Raw genomic sequence first — 18,258 nt, forward strand, 5'->3', positions numbered from 1 at the left:
CCAGCCAGTCCACGTTAAAGGGACCGCCAGCATCCTGCATGGAAGGTTTAAAGGAGCCGTCAGCGAGGGATTGAATGGAGGAAGGCTCGGGTTCCGAGACTCGCTGACACATCCCATCCCCCGGATTTTCACGATCGGGGGAAATCGGATATCTGGAGAGAAAGTCTGCGTTCCCTTGGTCCAACCCCTTTCGATGCTTAACCTCAAAGCGGTAGGGCTGTAAGGCCAGGAACCAGCGGAGGATTCTCTCATTATGGCCTTTGTTACGCTGGAGCCATGTGAGAGGGGCATGATCCGTAAAGAGGATGAAGGAACGACCTTCCAAATAATAACGTAGTTTCTCCACTCCCCAGTGGACGGCTAGGCACTCTTTCTCGATCGTGGAGTAAGCCTGCTCTCGGGGAAACAGCTTCCTGCTGATGTAGAGAATTGGACGTTCACACCCCTCAGCATCCTCCTGGGAGAGCACTGCCCCTATCCCAACACCGGAGGCATCTGTTTGTAAGACAAAGGGCTTCTGAAAGTCAGGGGACACTAACACAGGAGAGGATGTGAGAGCGTCCTTGAGAGACCGGAAGGCCTTAGCCTCTAAGTCGGTGGGGGCCCGCAAGCGGGGCGAAGCCTGGGTTTTGCGGAGGAGATCCGTCAAGGGGCCGGCTAGATCGGCAAATTGCGGGATGAACCGTCGGTAATAACCTACTAATCCTAAGAATGCCCTTAGGTCTCTTTTGGTTTTGGGGTAGGTCAATGCCTGAATAGCTGTTACTTTTTCATTCTGTGGTTGTAGGGTCCCGTCCCCCAATAGAAACCCTAAATATTTTACCTGATGATAAGCGAATCGGGATTTCTTGGCATTGATATGAAAACCCGCCTGACAAATGCTGTCTAAAACGCTGGTCAGGTGTTGTATGTGTTCGGACCAGGTTTTGCTGAATACTACAATGTCATCTAGATAAGCAGAGGCATAAGGAAAGTGGGGTTTCAGAAGGGAATCCATGGCTCGTTGGAAAGTGGCAGGGGCGCCATGCAGCCCAAATGGGAGGACAGTGAAGTGGTAGTGCCCTGAGGGTGTTGAGAAGGCAGTTTTCTCTTGGTCCCCAGGAGCCAGTGGGATCTGCCAGTACCCTTTTGTGAGGTCGATGGTCGTTATGTACCTGGCCTCCCCAAGGCGTTCCACCAATTCGTCCACCCGGGGAAGAGGATAGGCGTCCTGTTTGGACACCCTATTTACAGCCCTGAAGTCTATACAAAACCTGATGCTTCCGTCTGGTTTCGGCACCAGGACCCCCGGAGAACACCAGTTGCTATGAGACGGGGTGATAACTCCGGTTTGTAACATTTGTTGTATTTCGGCTTGAAAGGCCGCTCGTCGGGCCTCTGGTATCCGGTAGGGTTTTTGCTTGACGGTGATACCTGCTGAAGTAGGAATGGTATGTTCTGCTAGGTGTGTTCGTCCAGGTTGGTCGGAGAAGACCCCCGCGAACCGGAGTAGAAGAGCATCTACATCTCCCCGTTGACTGGTAGAGAGATTGGGATTGATAGGTACCTCCTTGACGGTATGACACAGGGGGACGGTGAGGGAGACATTTTGGGAAGAAACCGGAGGTTTTCCAAGCCACTTCTTTAATAAGTTAATGTGGTACAGCTGGGTTTTGTTCCGGGACGTCTGTACCACGTAAGTGGTTTTACCCACTTTTTTCTGTACCTGAAAGGGTCCTTGCCACTCCTTCCTCATCTTTTGTGTGGATGTGGGTAACAACACCAAGACCCAGTCACCCACCTCTAGGTTCCTCCATTTTTTTCCTTTATCGTAAAAGGATTTTTGTTTGTGCTGAGCGATAAGTAGGTGTTCGTGGGCTAGGGTTCTCAACTTGTGTAGCCGGGATTGTAATTGGCGGGTGTAATCAAGCAGGTCCTCGGCTTCCTGCTTCCCTTCTGTTTCCCAACTGTCTTTCGTGATCTCAAGGAGGGTTCTGGGTTTCCGCCCAAAGAGGAGTTCAAAAGGGGACACTCCTAAACTAGACTGGGTTTGGCTCCTTAGTACAAAAAGGGCTAATGGTAACAATTGGTCCCAATTTCTCCCGTCCCCAGACAGAAGCTTTTTGAGGGTTAGTTTGAGGCTTCCGTTGTAGCGTTCAACTAACCCATCTGTCTGGGGGTGGTATACTGAGGTTTTTATGTGTCTGATGTTGAGCTGCTGGCATACTTGTTTCATAAGCTTGGACACAAAGGGAGTACCCTGATCAGTGATTATTTCTCTAGGGAAGCCCATCCTCGAGAATACTTCAACTAGACGCTGTGCAATGGTAGTAGTGGTGGCTGCTCTAAGGGGGAAGGCCTCTGGATAGCGGGTGGCGTAATCCACCAAAACAAGGGCATATTGGTGTCCTCGACTGGATTTGGGCAAGGGTCCAATGAGGTCCATGCCTAACCTGTCGAACGGTTTGCCTATGATCGGGAGAGGCTGTAGAGGGACCGCAGGAGGAGTGTATGGATTGCGCCGCTGGCAGATGTGGCATTCTTGACAATATTTCTGGACCTGAGTATATACACCGGGCCAGAAGAAATGTTGAAGGATGGCTTGTCCGGTTTTTTCTGCCCCCACGTGCCCTGCCAAAAGATGGGCATGTGCAAAAAAAAGAATTTGATCTCTAAAGCTGGAGGGAACCAGTAGTTGGGGAATAGCGTCTTCCTTTGCTAGCCGGTATAAGAGACCATTGCGCTCAACGAAAGTGGGATACGTCTTATCCCGTTGGTTTAGTTCTGTTCGAGCTTTGTTCCAGGCATGGACTAGGCTGGCGTCATTTAATTGGGCCGTACGAAAGTGGGTGTCTTTTGCCCAGGGCTCTGGGGTCAATACCGAGACAGGACAAGGCTTGGGGTTACCTAATACTTCGTACATCATTGAAGTAAAACAGGGATTGTCGGTTCCTATTATAACAGGTTCGGGGAGGTCGGGAAGGACGCCCACTATCGCAGTCATGGTAGCCCCTGCTGGTGTTTGTAGCTGGATGGTGGCTAGAGGGTAGTCCCTGACCTCCCCGTGCACACACCTGATTCCCACCCTCCGGCCTGGTAGAACCCAAGAGGAGTGGACTAGTTCTTGTCTGGCTACGGAATGCTTACAGCCTGAGTCAAGTAATGCCCTAACTCCCTTTCCCTGTATTTTGACACTTACATAAAACACAGGGCCTGTTTCCTGAGCGAAGAGAAGGGAATGGGGTGCGTAGCTATCGTCCATGGGCTCCTCCTTTTCCCTCTTCTTCCTACAATAGCGAGCTATGTGCCCCCACTCCCCACAGTCATAGCACTGGGGACCGGAAAAAGGTGGGTTTTCTGGCCTGGCTCCTCGGGGTCATGCTGAATCAGGGGGGCCTTTAGTTGTCCTGCGATCTCCTCTTCCCGGGACAAGAGGCTTGGTTGAGCGTTCGGGTTCTTTAGGTGGGGCTCGACCTTGGGCTCTGACATACGATGTGGCCATGTCCACGGCCTGTTCTAGGGTTAAGCCGGCATGTTGTTTCAGCCAGCGTTGGCTGGGATAGGGGAGAAATCGCAACTGGTGAGCCTCTTCGTCTACTCCCAGTCGATCAAGAATGTATTGCTTCACTAGGGCATAGGTGGCAGTTCCGTCCTTGTTCACAGTCTGATATGCCGCCTGGGCCTCGCCTACCAGCAAAGGTGCAAGATAAAAGGGCCACCGCTCTCCTGCCCAGGCACTAGCGCGGGCGGCCCGTTCAAAGTTGAGAAAGAAGGCCAAGGGATCTTCTCCAGGTGTAAGCTTTTGGAGGGGAACCACCGTTCCTGTAGGGGCGGGGGTTCTAGCCTGCCCTAGAGAAGCCATAAGGAGATTTTGTCCTTCGGTCAACTTCACCAGATTCTCTGCTTGCGCTTGTATGGCTGACGTGAAAACGGCCCTGTCGGCTTCGGCTTGCGTGGAAGTCCGTTCAATAGCCCATTCCATTTTAGCCTGTCCCTCTCTCATTTGGTGAACTATCGATTCCATCCCGTGTCGGGTGGAGGTTCCTTAAGACTCCTATCTGGCTCGCCACTTGTCGCCTGGGCGCTATGCTCCCCTACCTATAGGAAGGACCCCAAAAGACGACGTAGGAGTAGTAAGGGTTTTATTTCGTTTGGTTGTAACAGTTTTTTTGCCACTTCTCCTTTCTCCTCTGGTTGTTTTGGTACCCTTCTTCTTCTCGGCCCGCGGAAGGCGGTGTCTGCCCGAAGTCTCCGTGGAATATGCAAAGAAGGGAAAACAATACCAAAGTTAGGGGACCTTTCTCGTCTTCTCGGGCTTTGATGGGGAAAGGGGAGTGAGGAGTCACCGGGGTTCCAGCACCAAAATAACACTCGTGTGATTAGAAGTCAGTAGGTGAGTGAGGGGTCTATGGAAAGAAACTGCCACAGCCCAGGTGCCCTCCCAACAGTGAACAACCTCCCCTAGCGCCCTCCCCGTGTGTTTAAGAAGCCCAGGATACGACCCCGTACCTTTCCCAGCCACGCTCCTCCAGGCGCGTGGCGGGGCGAGACGTGGTGTAGTTGGCCTCCTGGCTCAGCAACTCCCTCCGCTCCTCTCCCGTCCTCCGACTCTCGTGCTCCTCTCTTCTCCGTCGCCTCTCGTGCTCCTCTCTTCTCCGTCGCCTCTCGTGCTCCTCTCTTCTCCGTCCTACTCGTTTCTCTCTCCTCGGCTCCTCCTCGGGCTTTCGCGCTGGTTTCCTGTCCGGCTTCCGTCTTAGCGTCGTCGCTAGTCTCCGATTGGTAGGATATCCGTGACGTCGTCGGGGGCGGTTCTGTGGTTACTCCCAGCCAGTCCACGTTAAAGGGACCGCCAGCATCCTGCATGGAAGGTTTAAAGGAGCCGTCAGCAAGGGATTGAATGGAGGAAGGCTCGGGTTCCGAGACTCGCTGACACCACCTATGAGGTGGTATCACCTTCACCTTCAGGAACTGCTATAAATGATCCAAAGCCTTCTTCTATAGGCCACATTCGTGCAAGTGCCCAAAAGTCAGTGGATTTAAGGTGGGTAGATGAAGGCCTATCCTGGACTTAAGGGAACTCTGCAGTGCCCCTCAGGAAGCACACCTCGAGGATGCAGAAAACGGAATTCCAGGGCACACACTTATATCCCTGAACTCCCCCTCCGTAGGCAATATCTAAGGGCCTCAGATGCATCCATACTTGAACGATTGCTCCTGAAGTCACCACCAGTGCAAGAAGGGAGCCTGTCTATGCAAGGCTGCCACACACTTCCATCGACTGGGCAGCACCTTTAATGCAGAAAAAAAGAATGCTTCTTCCATCTAGAATGTCCTTCTAGGTACTTCTCGTGGTGAGGAGTTTCCTTTTCCGGATTCCATATGAAGAGTGCTGTTACTGGTGGCAGTTTCTTTCCAGGACAGGATGAGTCAGGTCAGGATTTATAAACTCCTGTGAGCCTCGTGCCATCTAAGAAACTGCTGATCTCCTGCTGCCACCTATGGACACATCCTATTCAGCAAGCACTGGACCACCAGCAGCAGCATCAAGCACCACAATTGTGGGAGGAAGATGTACTAAAGACCACTGGCACCTCAGCAAGCACTGCTAGGGGAAGGATCCCCAAGAGCCTGTCAGCCAGGCTCCTTTCCACTGTCACCATCCCTACCACTTCATGACAACAGATGCCTCCATGGAAAGCTTTGGGAACGCATGCAGAATTCTTCACAAAGAGTCTATGTTCAGAATAGGAAAGACCATTTCAAAGAACACCATAGAGTTCAGGAAAATCCAGCTTATTCTGCAGACCTTCTTACCAAGATTGCCAACCCGATCTGTACTTATAAGTATAGAAAACTTAACCTCAGTGTTTTACATCACCAAACAGCGCTGTAGAGGGTCTTGTGCTCTGTCATTATAGGCTCAGATGCTCTTGAATTTGAAATGCCCACAGTGTGCACCTCAGAGGAACATTTCCCAGATTTGGCGAACGTTTCAGAGGATGTCCAGTCCCAGTGCCTCTCGGACTACAATTGGTTGAAGCTACACCAAGACCTGACACAGGATCTTTATGCACTGGACTGAACTGGGTCAGACCCGACTGCACCTCTTCGCATTGGTACAAAAAAACAGTACCTAGGGTCCCAAAATAATTCATGTTCAGTGACATGGTACAACCCCTTTACACCTTTCTTCCATTTCCCGTGGTCTCCTTAGCCCCGGGCAAGGCCATTACAAACCATGCGCTTAGTCGCAGTGGCAACTGATCACCTTGAAGTTGCACCGACTCTTCTTTCAAGGCAGTAGGATCATGTGTTGCACCACGTCTTGAAGTCTTTGAGTCCCACAGAGGAGAAGATGTGGCGTAACGGCTAGAGCGGTCGACCTCGAAGCTGGGGAACCAGGTTTGTCTCATCAGGGATGCTCAACATCCTGTGCTTCTGGGCAAATCATTTAATCTCCTTGTGCCTAACAAAAAAAGAATGTGTCCGCCTGTTGTAACGCAACTGGTCATCATGTAAAGTGCTCTGATACCTTTGGGTCTCGTTCACACTATATAAAACTCCAAAAACAAACTGATAAATGACAACATAGTGTTGGGTCATATGAACATTTTGTCTGAATGCAGACAGAGCCTAATGCATGTGTGTATGGTGCACCAGGGAAGGGCTTGCAGCTAGCTGTACTTTATCAATGCTTGTGTACAATATGTATCGATTAGAGTGCACTTGGCAGCAATCTCTCGATACAAGTGTTCTTCCTACTCGCCTCCATTCTTCTTGCAAAAGATTGTCCAAGAGTTTATGTATGTCCTCTTTAGAACATTTCCACCAGTGTGTTGATTCTTGGCTGCATGTTTGAACGTATTCAGACTAAAAATGCTTGTTCTCAACTGTATCTCACCTCTTTGCCTTCACATCAGCAAGACAGGTATAGACAATTCAAATCTGTATAATCAAGGAAGCATTCCTACATTTCTCCAGTTGCAATGTTTTGTTTGTTACTAATTCATGTCTAAAGTGCCCTTGGACGTTTGTGTGAGCGCACCAGTACATTTTAAAGTTTTTTTTTCTGGTAAATTAGCAGGGATCCCCAGCCTGGCAACAGGTCGTGATTCAAGCTTGTGAATCCATAAAAGGTCCAGTGCTGGAGTACAGACGTTGCAGATAACTGACCAGTTTCTTTTCGTATGCCCCATTTTTCCTTTGGAAGCAATACTTGTTCCTCTTACTAGTTAAATTATTTATGTGGATCGAAAGGAATGTTCTCAAATTAATGAAAAAGAAAGTTTGAAAGCCAGGATGGAGCTCCGAGACGTCAAGTCACTGCCGCAAAAGAGACGGTTTCACAATTGGAACTCTTGCACACTACCATCATGTGGGGGTTGTGGGAGAAAAGTGCCCCTGTCAGTCCTACTTCTCCTAAAACTCCAGACATACCCGAAGATACCCATGAGTGCATGTCCTGCGCACAGCTGCACACCTCAAGCCTTCCAGTACGTGTGTGTGTAACTGGTGAATCCGAGATTTTGGAGGGGCAGGTCTGCCAACCACAATTTATCAAGCTGATGTGCTGAGTCCATCACTCCTGCACAAATTGCAGTCCCCTGCAGGAGATAACTTACGTCACAGTCACTTTAGACAATTCCCCTCTGTACAGTATCACAACCTTAATGGGAGTGTTCCAATGATATTTCTGCACGTTGGACATCATTTCCGGCTGTGCTTCAGGTGGTGTGCAATGTACAATGAGACCGCATGGGGAAAGTCTCAGAAATGAGTCCCATTGTCAGTCTCACAATAACCTCTAAGATGGATCAGTTTATGCTACAATTCAGAAGCATCTCCCAAAAGAGACCCGTTTTCTAATCCAACAAAGACTTCGCTGGCAACACAAGATTCTACCCAACCTGTAAACCTTTCCTTCCTGTGAATCACGCTTCCTGTTTGTAATATAAGCGTTCCATATTAACAAGGCGCGTACAGCACATTAAAAATGCACATTTGCACTGGGAGCTATCCCAGTTACATGTTCTTCAGCCCTCTCGTCCATCGCCCCACCATACCATCAGATTGTGGCTTCGGAAATCCAGCTTCAGCTGCTCCCCAAAAACCATACTGTTTATACCGTTTATGGGTGTTGGGTGATGATGGAAGGGTGAAGTCACAACAATTCGTGCTGTTTTCTGGTGATGGAATGCTGAAGCAAAGACGCTTTATTGCTTTTATGTGGCAATGGAAGCTTCAAGTAAGGGCTGTTCATTGTTGTATGAATAAGGAATGACCATTATTTGCTGGTGTGTGACTATGGAAGGTTCAAGTAATGCACATGAGTTGCTGGTGTGTGACTATGGAAGGTTCAAGTAATAAACAAGAATGGATGGTGTGTGACTATGAAAGGTTCAAGTAATGCACATGAATTGCTGGCGTGTGACTATGGAAGGTTCAAGTAATGCACATGAATTGCTGTGTGACTGTTCGATGTATGTTTCTTTATAAAATGAATAAACATATTTACAACAAAACAAATGAAGTGCTGTGTGACAATAGAAGGTTCAAATGATGCCTGTTCATTATTGTTGCTCGGCCACCTTTCCTCTGAGCTCCTTGTGTTCTGTATCCTTTTTTTAGGGGTGAACCTTCTGGTCGGGACAGAAAATGGACTGATGCTTCTCGATCGTAGTGGACAGGGGAAGGTGTACAGCTTGATCAACCGAAGGCGTTTCCAACAGATGGACGTTTTAGAGGGTCTCAACTTGCTCATAACCATCTCTGGTAAGGACCCCACCTTCAACCTTTCCAACCCAACAATAAGACACATCTCATGCCCAACTCTATATGTATACCAAATGTGGACGGCACTGCTGAAATCTTGTCTCTTCCTCTGTTCAACCTGACACCGACACACACAAGGACTACGTCCTGTGCTTGCCTCTGTTTATCGAAGTGAGATTCCTACTCTTGTGCAGGACCTGTACTAACGCACCGTACTCCGGGCTCTTCTTTTTGATCTCCATTCCGTAGTGTCACTAACCCAAGGCACTCACATTCCGTAGTGTCACTGTCCCAGGGCACTCATAGGTAGACATGAACTAAATTACATCTTAGCCTTTGCCGCAATTGATACATTCACTGCTCCCAACGAACATTTATTCCTGACTGATACACATCCTGTGAACGATAACTGGAGGCTTGAGGCATGTCAATAACAAGGTGGCAATACACAGCAAGTCTTCTGCCCGGAGCACAGCGTTAGAGCTACCATAGTAAAATTCTGAGTAGGTGCTGGTCTCCTAACTTCGAAACTTTGCTGTTGTCTTTGTTTTGACAAATGGGGTCTGTTGGACTTGGCCCTTTTTGCAGAGTCATCCCTGAACTTTTTGCCTTCCTTCTATATTTTTTCTGACCTGTTGTTGGCTGTTTTATGACTCTGGGCACTTTACCGCTGCTGATCAGTGCTAACGTGCATATGCTCTCCCTATTGTAAATCAATGTATGATTTGTGATTCCATGATTAGTTGGTTTGGTTTACCTGTCAGACCCTAGTACAGTGCACCAGGAGTGCCCAGGGCTTGTAATCCAAATGCTGCTGGTGGGCTTGCAGCACTGGTTGTGCCACCCACAGAAGCAGCCTGTAAAAGTGTGTGTAAGGTCTGCCATTGCAGAGCCTGCGTGCAGTCTGGTACTGCCATGCCGACTGGGCAAGTGCACCCACTTGCCAGTCCCTAAACCTTCCCTTTTCTTCATATCAGACACCCCTATGGTAGACCCAAGGGCAGGGTGCATTGTAAGGATAAGGTAGGACATGCCCTGGTTTGTGTGGCATGTTCTAATAGTGAATTACAGCCATTTTCGTTTTTCACTATTGCAAGGCTACCTGTTCTCTCTATAGGCCAGAATGGGCAGTTGGATTATTACATTTTATGATCTTAACTGACTCAGGGAACATGGTAGAAAGTCGAATTTAGTATGCCTGAACTCAGAATGATAAAATACATATTTTAGTGAAGTTGGTTTTAACATTCTGTGTTCGAAAATGCCACTTTTAGAAAGTAGGCATTTTCTTGTCTAACCATTCAAACCTGCCTCTGCTAGGCTGTGTGTATTCCTTTGTCTGGAGTTTGAGTGACAGGGCTGGGGAATTCCAGGAGACAGGGTGAGGTGTCCCAGTGGTGAATAGAGAGATCTGCATCCAGATGGGTGGGAGGAGTTGCACCTGGGATCTGAATAGGGCTGTGCCTGCCTTCTACAATGCTGGCTCCACTTCCTGGGGAGCGACTGATGTCTCTGCCCTGCACAGTAAATGAAGAGAAGGAATCCTGTCAACAAAGTGCTCCAGTGCTGTACTTGCCTTCCACAATGCTGGCTCCACCTCCTGTGGTGCGTCTAATGTTTCTGCCCTGCACTGTGAAAGGAAAGGAGAGGGCTGGTAAACAGAGTGCTCAGGAACTGGTTTGGACTTGGCAAAGGCCCCTCTGCCTTCAGAGGACAAAGGATTTCTGGGTATAAATATTGGGACCCTGATCCCAAGAATTTAGATCACTTTGGGAAAACAAAAACCACCTCTGCTGAGGGAGGAACCAGAAGAAGCTGAGGAGGAAACTATCCCTGAACCTGGGGGATTGGCCTGCAGTGGTTGCCTTACTGCCAAAGAGAGGAGAAAGGAACTTTGTGTGTACTTTTGCTCAACTTGTGAAAGATCTCCTAGGGCTTGGAAAAGAGCTTGCCTCCTGCTGAAGTCTCAGGAACAACAGACTTCACCCCCCAGCTCCCCAGAGTTCTTTGGAAGTGCCTGCTGCTGTTGTTGGGCCTTCTGAGGGACTGCGTGTCACAAGGAGCTGGAAGCGCGACTCAAGAAGGAGAAGCGTGCCGGCGTCGGAGCTGTTGTCGTCGCATCTCTTAAAGTGTGTCGCCACTGCAGCATCGCATCGAACGGAAGCATCTCGCATCATCCAGGAAGTGTCTCACAACGCCGAAGAAGCGTGTCGCCATCGCAGCCATCGTAGCCGATGCATTGCACCGCATCAAGAGAAGAGCCTCGCATCGAGGAAGAAGCGTGTTGCCATCGTAGTTGTCGCATTGCACCGCATCAAGAAAAGCGCCTCACATCCACGGAGACGCGTGCTGCTCTCGTCGCATCGCGTAAAGGGGTGTTGCCGCTGCAACGTCGCATTGAGCGGAAGCGTCTCGCAAACGTCGGAGAAGAGTGCCGCTGCCAAGGCCGCTGTCGTCGCATCGCGTAAAGGGTGTCGCCGCTGCAGCTGACGCGTCAAGTCTTCTCGCAACATCGGAGAAACATAACGCATCTGTTAGATCTTCACGTCTTTATTTCTTTGCACCAAAAACTTCATCACATCAACATCGTTGCAACACTTTCGTTGCCCTGCGTGTCGCATCTAAAAGGTACATTGACTTAAAGTGTCGCATCTAAGAACTTAAGAGAACTAAGCAAAATTCTACCATCTAAAGTAACAATATTGTGTGTTTTTGTCGTTTAATGGTCTTGTGGTAAATCTATATAAAGTATACGTATTTTTGATATAAAACCTGTGTGGTGTCCATTTGTAGTGTTGTCACTGGATTACTGTATGTGATCACAAATGCTTTACACACTGCCTCTGAGATAAGCCTGTCTGCTCGTGCCAAGCTACCAAGGGGGTGAGCAGGGGTTATTTTGGGAGTGTACCCCCTTACCCTGACTAGAGGCAAGGGTCCCTATTTGTCACAAGTACCTACCTGTGCCAGCTAGAGACCCCCAAGTCCAACATTGGTGGTCAGCAGTGAGGATTCTGGACTTGCATTTGTGACTCATGTACAGTGATTGGTGAACACTACTTAGTGAGTGCAGACCATAACGCAACCAATACTTGTGGGTAGATTTCTTTTTGGGACTTTCTATTTTTGAGTACTGCCAAGCTTAACCATGGTGGAGAAAGCAGCATCCATAGTCTCTGTTGATAATGAATGGGAATGGAAAGAAGAGAAACTGGACAGCTACCCAGTAAGACAGCTAAAGTTCTTCTGCAAGAAATTCAATGTTTACTACTGGATGTAAAAACAAGCCAGAGTTCTACAAGGCGCTGAGGGCCTGGGTAGAAGCAAGGAATGCCACTGATGATGATAATGCAGAGGAGCCGCTGGATGGGCCAGTGGGTCCAAGAGAAAGGAGAACCCCTTCCCCTGCCGGTAGCAGTGTTTCTGGTAAGAGTCTATCTCCAGAGGAGTTGGCAGATAGAAAAGAGTGTAGGATGCACGAAATGGAGCTGACCAAGTTCAAGTTAAAAGGGCAGTTGGAATTGGAATGACAAATTAGAAAGTTAGCCCTAGAGGAAAAGAAAATGGAAATGGAACATGAGTTGACTATGAGGAAGCTTGACTTAGAGCTCGAGAGGCTTGAGGCCATGAGTGTCTCAGCCCAGCAACAAGAAATGTGTGTAGCTCAGAGAGTGAGCTTTGCTGAGTGGGAGGAGGAATCCAGCTCAGATGGTGGCAGCAAAATTGATTTATCTAGTGTTGAGGGAGCAGTACATACACCCAGAGATGTGGCGCCTGACTTGAAGGAGGGGGTTAATTTACACCAGGAGGTTCAAGGATATGAGGTAGCTCCCGTGGTGCGCAGTGTTCTCGAGGTGAATTGGGAAACTGGCACAGGGGTTCATAGTCCTAGTGGTGGGAGGGATTCCCCCATGGTTGAGATCCTGGTGTGTGAGTGTGAATACCGCCCAGAAGAGTGTGGGTTGAGTGACAGAGACAGTCAGATACTGTCTTGCCAATCTCAGGAGAGTGGTGTGGAGTACGTGTGCGAGGCACTGGATGGTGAGGTGAAGGATAGTTTGGTTAACCCTGCTAGGGGGCTGTATGATCCAATTGTGGGAGAGCATATTGTAAGTCCCTGTTTTCCAGAGCTATGCCAAAACCTGTTGGAGAGTGAGTTCTCTGACCCCAGGGAGCTCACATTGGAGGCAGACCTTTTGGTAGATTCCAGAGGGTCTGACGAGGCATTGGGGAGTGATCCCAAAATGAGTGGTTCAGGTATCTTCAAACCCAGTGTGGTGGAAGTGGCTCAGAGTAGCCCAGCTAGGTCCTGTAGCAGTGAGAGGGGTGTAGGGCCTCACGTCCTGTCTTTAAGGGGAAGGAGTGAGAATGGGTTATGTCCCGTTAGTGCCCAACCTCAGTCTCAGAGCCTGGATGGTCCTTTAAGGGAACACCAGGTGGGGAGCCTAGAAGGGAGTTGTGTTGGACTTGGCCCTTTTTGCAGGGTCATCCCTGAACTTTTTGCCTTCCTTCTATATTTTTTCTGACCTGTTGTTGGCTGTTTTATGACTCTGGGCACTTTACCACTGCTGATCAGTGCTAAAGTACATATGCTCTCCCTGTTGTAAATTAATGTATGATTTGTGATTCCATGATTGGTTGGTTTGGTTTACCTATCAGACCCTAGTACAGTGCACCAGGAGTGCCCAGGGCTTGTAATCCAAATGCTTCTGGTGGGCTTGCAGCACTGGTTGTGCCACCCACAGAAGCAGCCTGTAAAAGTGTGTGTAAGGTCTGCCATTGCAGAGCCTGCGTGCAGTCTGGCACTGTCATGCTGACTGGGCAAGTGCACCCACTTGCCAGTCCTTAAACCTTCCCTTTTCTTCATATCAGACACCCCTATGGTAGGCCCAAGGGCAGGGTGCATTGTAAGGATAAGGTAGGACATGCCCTGGTGTGTGTGGCATGTTCTAATAGTGAATTACAGCCATTTTCGTTTTTCACTATTGCAAGGCTACCTGTTCTCTATAGGCCAGAATGGGCAGTTGGATTATTACATTTTATGATCCTAACTGACTCAGGGAACATGGAAGAAATTCGAATTTAGTATGCCTGAACTCAGAATGATAAAATACATCTTTTAGTGAAGTTGGATTTAACATTCTGTGTTTGAAAATGCCACTTTTAGAAAGTATGGTATGGGAATGAATGTTGATATGACTGTGGTTGAATGTGTCTATTTATGTACAGTAAATATTTTGTGTTATTAGTTCAATGTTAATTGTGGAATTACACAAAAAAAGTCTTTGTGAAATTGAAAACAAAACGCATAAACAGATTGATTAAATCGACTAAACAAAAGGTCCCTCGTTCATTTTGTTTTCTTTCGAAATGTTCCCACATAAGAAAGTGTGGTAAAAAAGCCTATCAGTACTGGCATTGTTATTGTTACTTTTACTTTAGAAAGTAGGCATTTTCTTGTATAACCATTCAAACCTGCCTCTGCTAGGCTGTGTGTATTCCTTTGTCTGGAGTTTGAGTGATAGGGCTGGGGAATTCCAGGAGGCAGGGTGAGGTGTCCCAGTGGTGAATAGAGAGATCTGTATCCAGGTGGGTGGGAGGAGTTGCACCTGGGACCTGAATAGGGCTGTGCCTGCCTTCCACAGTGCTGGCTCCACCTCGTGGGGAGCGGCTGATGTCTCTGCCCTGCACAGTGAATGAAGAGAAGGAATCCTGTCAACAAAGTGCTCCAGTGCTGTACTTGCCTTCCACAATGCTGGCTCCACCTCCTGTGGGGTGTCTAATGTTTCTGCCCTGCACTGTGAAAGGAAAGGAGAGGACTGGTAAACAGAGTGCTCAGGAACTGGTTTGGACTGGGCAAAGGCCCCTCTGCCTTCAGAGGACAAAGGATTTCTGGGTATAAATATTGGGACCCTGATCCCAAGAATTTAGATCACTTTGGGAAAACAAAAACCACCTCTGCTGAGGGAGGAACCAGAAGAAGCTGAGGAGGAAACTATCCCTTAACCTGGGGTATTGGCCTGCAGTGGTTGCCTTACTGCCAAAGAGAGGAAAAAGGAACTTTGTGTGTACTTTTGCTCAACTTGTGAAAGATCTCCAAGGGCTTGGAAAAGAGCTTGCCTCCTGCTGAAGTCTCAGGAAAAACAGACTTCACCCCCCAGCTCCCCAGAGTTCTTTGGAAGTGCCTGCTGCTGTTGTTGGGCCTTCTGAGGGACTGCGTGTCGCAAGAAGCTGGAAGCGCGACTCAAGAAGGAGAAGCGTGCCGCGTCGTCGCATCTCGTAAAGTGTGTCGCCGCGGCAGCATCGCATCGAGCGGAAGCGTCTCGCATCATCCAGGAAGTGTCTTGCAACGCCGAAGAAGCGTGTCGCCATCGCAGTTGTCGCATTGCACCGCATCAAGAAAAGCGCCTCTCATCCACGGAGAAGCGTGCCGCTGTCAGAGCTGCTGTCGTCGCATCGTGTGAAGGGGTGTCGCCGCTGCAACGTCGCATCGAGCGGAAGCGTCTCACAAACGTCGGAGAAGAGTGCCGCTGCCAATGCCGCTGTCGTCGCATCGCGTAAAGGGTGTCGCTGCTGCAGCTGACGCATCGAGTAGAGTCTTCTCGCAACACCGGAGAAGCGTAACGCATCTGTTAGATCTTCACGTCTTTATTTCTTTGCACCGAAAACTTCATCGCATCAACATCGTTGCAACACTTTCGTTGCCCTGCGTGTCGCATCTAAAAGGTACATTGACTTAAAGTGTCGCATCTAAGAACTTAAGAGAACTAAGCAGAATTCTACCATCTAAAGTAACAATATTGTGTGTTTTTGTTGTTTAATGGTCTTGTGGTACATCTATATAAAGTATACGTATTTTTGATATAAAACCTGTGTGGTGTCCATTTGTAGTGTTGTCACTGGATTACTGTATGTGGTCAGAAATGCTTTACACACTGCCTCTGAGATAAGCCTGTCTGCTCGTGCCAAGCTACCAAGGGGGTGAGCAGGGGTTATTTTGGGAGTGTACCCCCTTACCAGAGGCAAGGGTCCCTATTTGTCACAAGTACCTACCTGTGCCAGCTAGAGACCCCCAAATCTAACAGGGTCATTGACATCCAAGCAGCATGTATCAGTGTCATTAGAAGGGTGAGACACGATTAAAACAATACTCCCAGCCCGCCATTTGCAGACTGGAGGAGTAGTTTAAATTGGTGGCCGAACTTTTCCATTTAAGTAATGGCAAAGTCTGACCTTCCCCTGGTATGTGTGTACGTCACACCTATGGCAGGCCTATACAGTCCTAAGGCAGGTTGCAACATATCCCATGGGTATGAACATGTAATTTTTACATGTTCTGGCAGTAAAAACACTAAACTGTACTTTTTTACTGTGAAAAGCTTGGTCGCCCAATTGGCGAATACATAGTTACCCGCTGACCCCTCAGCTGTGCTAACTCTGCAAAAGAAGGTCTTCCTAGGTGCCAAACAACTTGTTACATTAAGGCAGACTTGATACTCATGTCAAAATTAATGTAATAAGTTTTGGTGTGCAACTTTTGTAAAGTTGCCACTTTGTTGGCTTTAGTCCCCTCTGCCCATACCAGTTGCACCGGAGTCCCGCCGCCAAGACAGCTTTCTGCCCTCCTGAGGAGATGTTGTAACTACTCCCAGGAAAGGATACAACAGGGGCCTGCTCTGGAAGGATATGTCACCTCCCTCCTGCGTTTCCACCAGAGGCTGTCGTAGCTCAGATATAGGCCATAGGTGAAGGAAATCAAGAGAGTTTGGTGAGCCTGTGACATCTGCTGAGGTGACTGTTTCTGAGGATCTTGCTCGTCCCCCTGTCTGGCTCCTCACTGGAGCTGGTCACCTAAAGAGGCTCCAAGTGACCACGTTACACCTAGCCCAAACTTTATAGTGAATCGTTTTTAAGTGTCATGTTTTTTTAATTTGCCAATGCTTGTTCATGGTTGAGTGAAAATACCTTGATACCTTATAAATTCTATATCTCCAGATCTCTCCAGTGGATCTTTTTTGTTTGTGGTGTCTAAAAATACCGTCTTTTTTCATAAATTGCTGTCAGATTTCTTTGTTGTCGTGACGATTTCTTTAATTGTTTTGGTGCTGTTTACATGCTTTGTTCCTTTGTGTAAACCTTGCTGCTTAGTCCTACAGCTACGTACGGTTGAGCTGAGGGTTTGATAAATGGAACATAACTGGTCCTTAAGGGGTTGGCAGTGTATTTCAACAACCACACCATATATTTATTACGCACCATTTCCTCTCAGAGGAGTTTTTGGCAGTATGGCACCGCTGCAATCCAATAGGCTGTGGACAGTCAGTGGTGTCGGAGAGGCCCACTCTTCAAAGACACTGGACACCTGAAGCTATGCCTATCTATGTGTCCACTGTATCAGCATGAGCCCAATAAAAACGGAATTATCTGCGGTCTTTTCCTGCCCGTTCATTTTGCATTCTTGGCTGTCGGAACTTGCAACAAACAGGATCACCAACCCTCAGCCGCGTTGTGGCTATGTCAATACTGAAAAGAAAACCAGCCTTTATGAGTGGTAAAACTCATTTTCAGTCAGTATTAACCTTATCAGTTGTGCCAAGGGGTAATCCATCTGGGGTGTAGAGCCAGTTCTAAGAGTAGGTTGAACAGTTTTGGGTGTTAGATGCAAATGAACTGAAGTATCGCCTTACTCGTGGCATGTGGACATGTCCTTAGAGGATCTAATGCTGTCTTCATCCTCCTGAATGATATTCCAACCCTTGGACCCAAATCACCATCCGTTCCAGAGCGTGTCGGTAAGGAAAGGTCAGTATACAAGTCACCAACCATAAAATAAGGAAAGGTGCTGGTTGGCCTGTTAAATTCTAAGTCTGTATTCAAACAGCACTGCAGTGGGTGACATCAGTAAACTAAGAGTTGTTACATACACCCATTCAAGCAGGGCCTTAACATGGCATAGCTGAGACGGGCTGGCCTCACCGGGGAGAGCGCTGAAGAGTTGTTACATACATCCATACAAGCAGGGCATTAACACGGCATAGCTGAGGCAGGCTGGCCTCACTGGGGAGAGCGCTGAAGAGTTGTTATACACCCATACAAGCAGGGCATTAACATGGCATAGCTGAGGCGGGCTGGCCTCACTGGGGAGAGCGCTGAAGAGTTGTTACATACATCCATACAAGCAGGGCATTAACACGGCATAGCTGAGACGGGCTGGCCTCACTGGGGAGAGCGCTGAAGAGTTGTTACATACACCCATACAAGCAGGGCATTAACATGGCATAGCTGAGGCGGGCTGGCCTCACTGGGGAGAGCGCTGAAGAGTTGTTACATACACCCATACAAGCAGGGCATTAACATGGCATAGCTGATGCGGGCTGGCCTCACTGGGGAGAGCGCTGAAGAGTTGTTACATACATCCATACAAGCAGGGCATTAACACGGCATAGCTGAGACGGGCTGGCCTCACTGGGGAGAGCGCTGAAGAGTTGTTACATACACCCATACAAG

General features: G+C 48.5%; 1 protein-coding gene across 8 annotated transcripts in view; it reads left to right on the plus strand.

Annotated features, from left to right (window-relative positions):
- MINK1 (misshapen like kinase 1) overlaps positions 1-18,258 on the plus strand; it is a 965,829-nt gene that overhangs the window by 878,700 nt on the left and 68,871 nt on the right. For all 8 annotated transcript variants that reach the window (XM_085637899.1, XM_085637895.1, XM_085637897.1 and 5 more), the window contains one exon: positions 8,608-8,751. In XM_085637899.1, the coding sequence (XP_085494025.1) occupies positions 8,608-8,751 (144 nt within the window). The remainder of the gene's footprint in view (positions 1-8,607; positions 8,752-18,258) is intronic.

The sequence above is a fragment of the Triturus cristatus genome, chromosome 12 (assembly GCF_964204655.1).
Source record: "Triturus cristatus chromosome 12, aTriCri1.1, whole genome shotgun sequence".
Taxonomy (NCBI): Eukaryota; Metazoa; Chordata; class Amphibia; order Caudata; family Salamandridae; genus Triturus; species Triturus cristatus.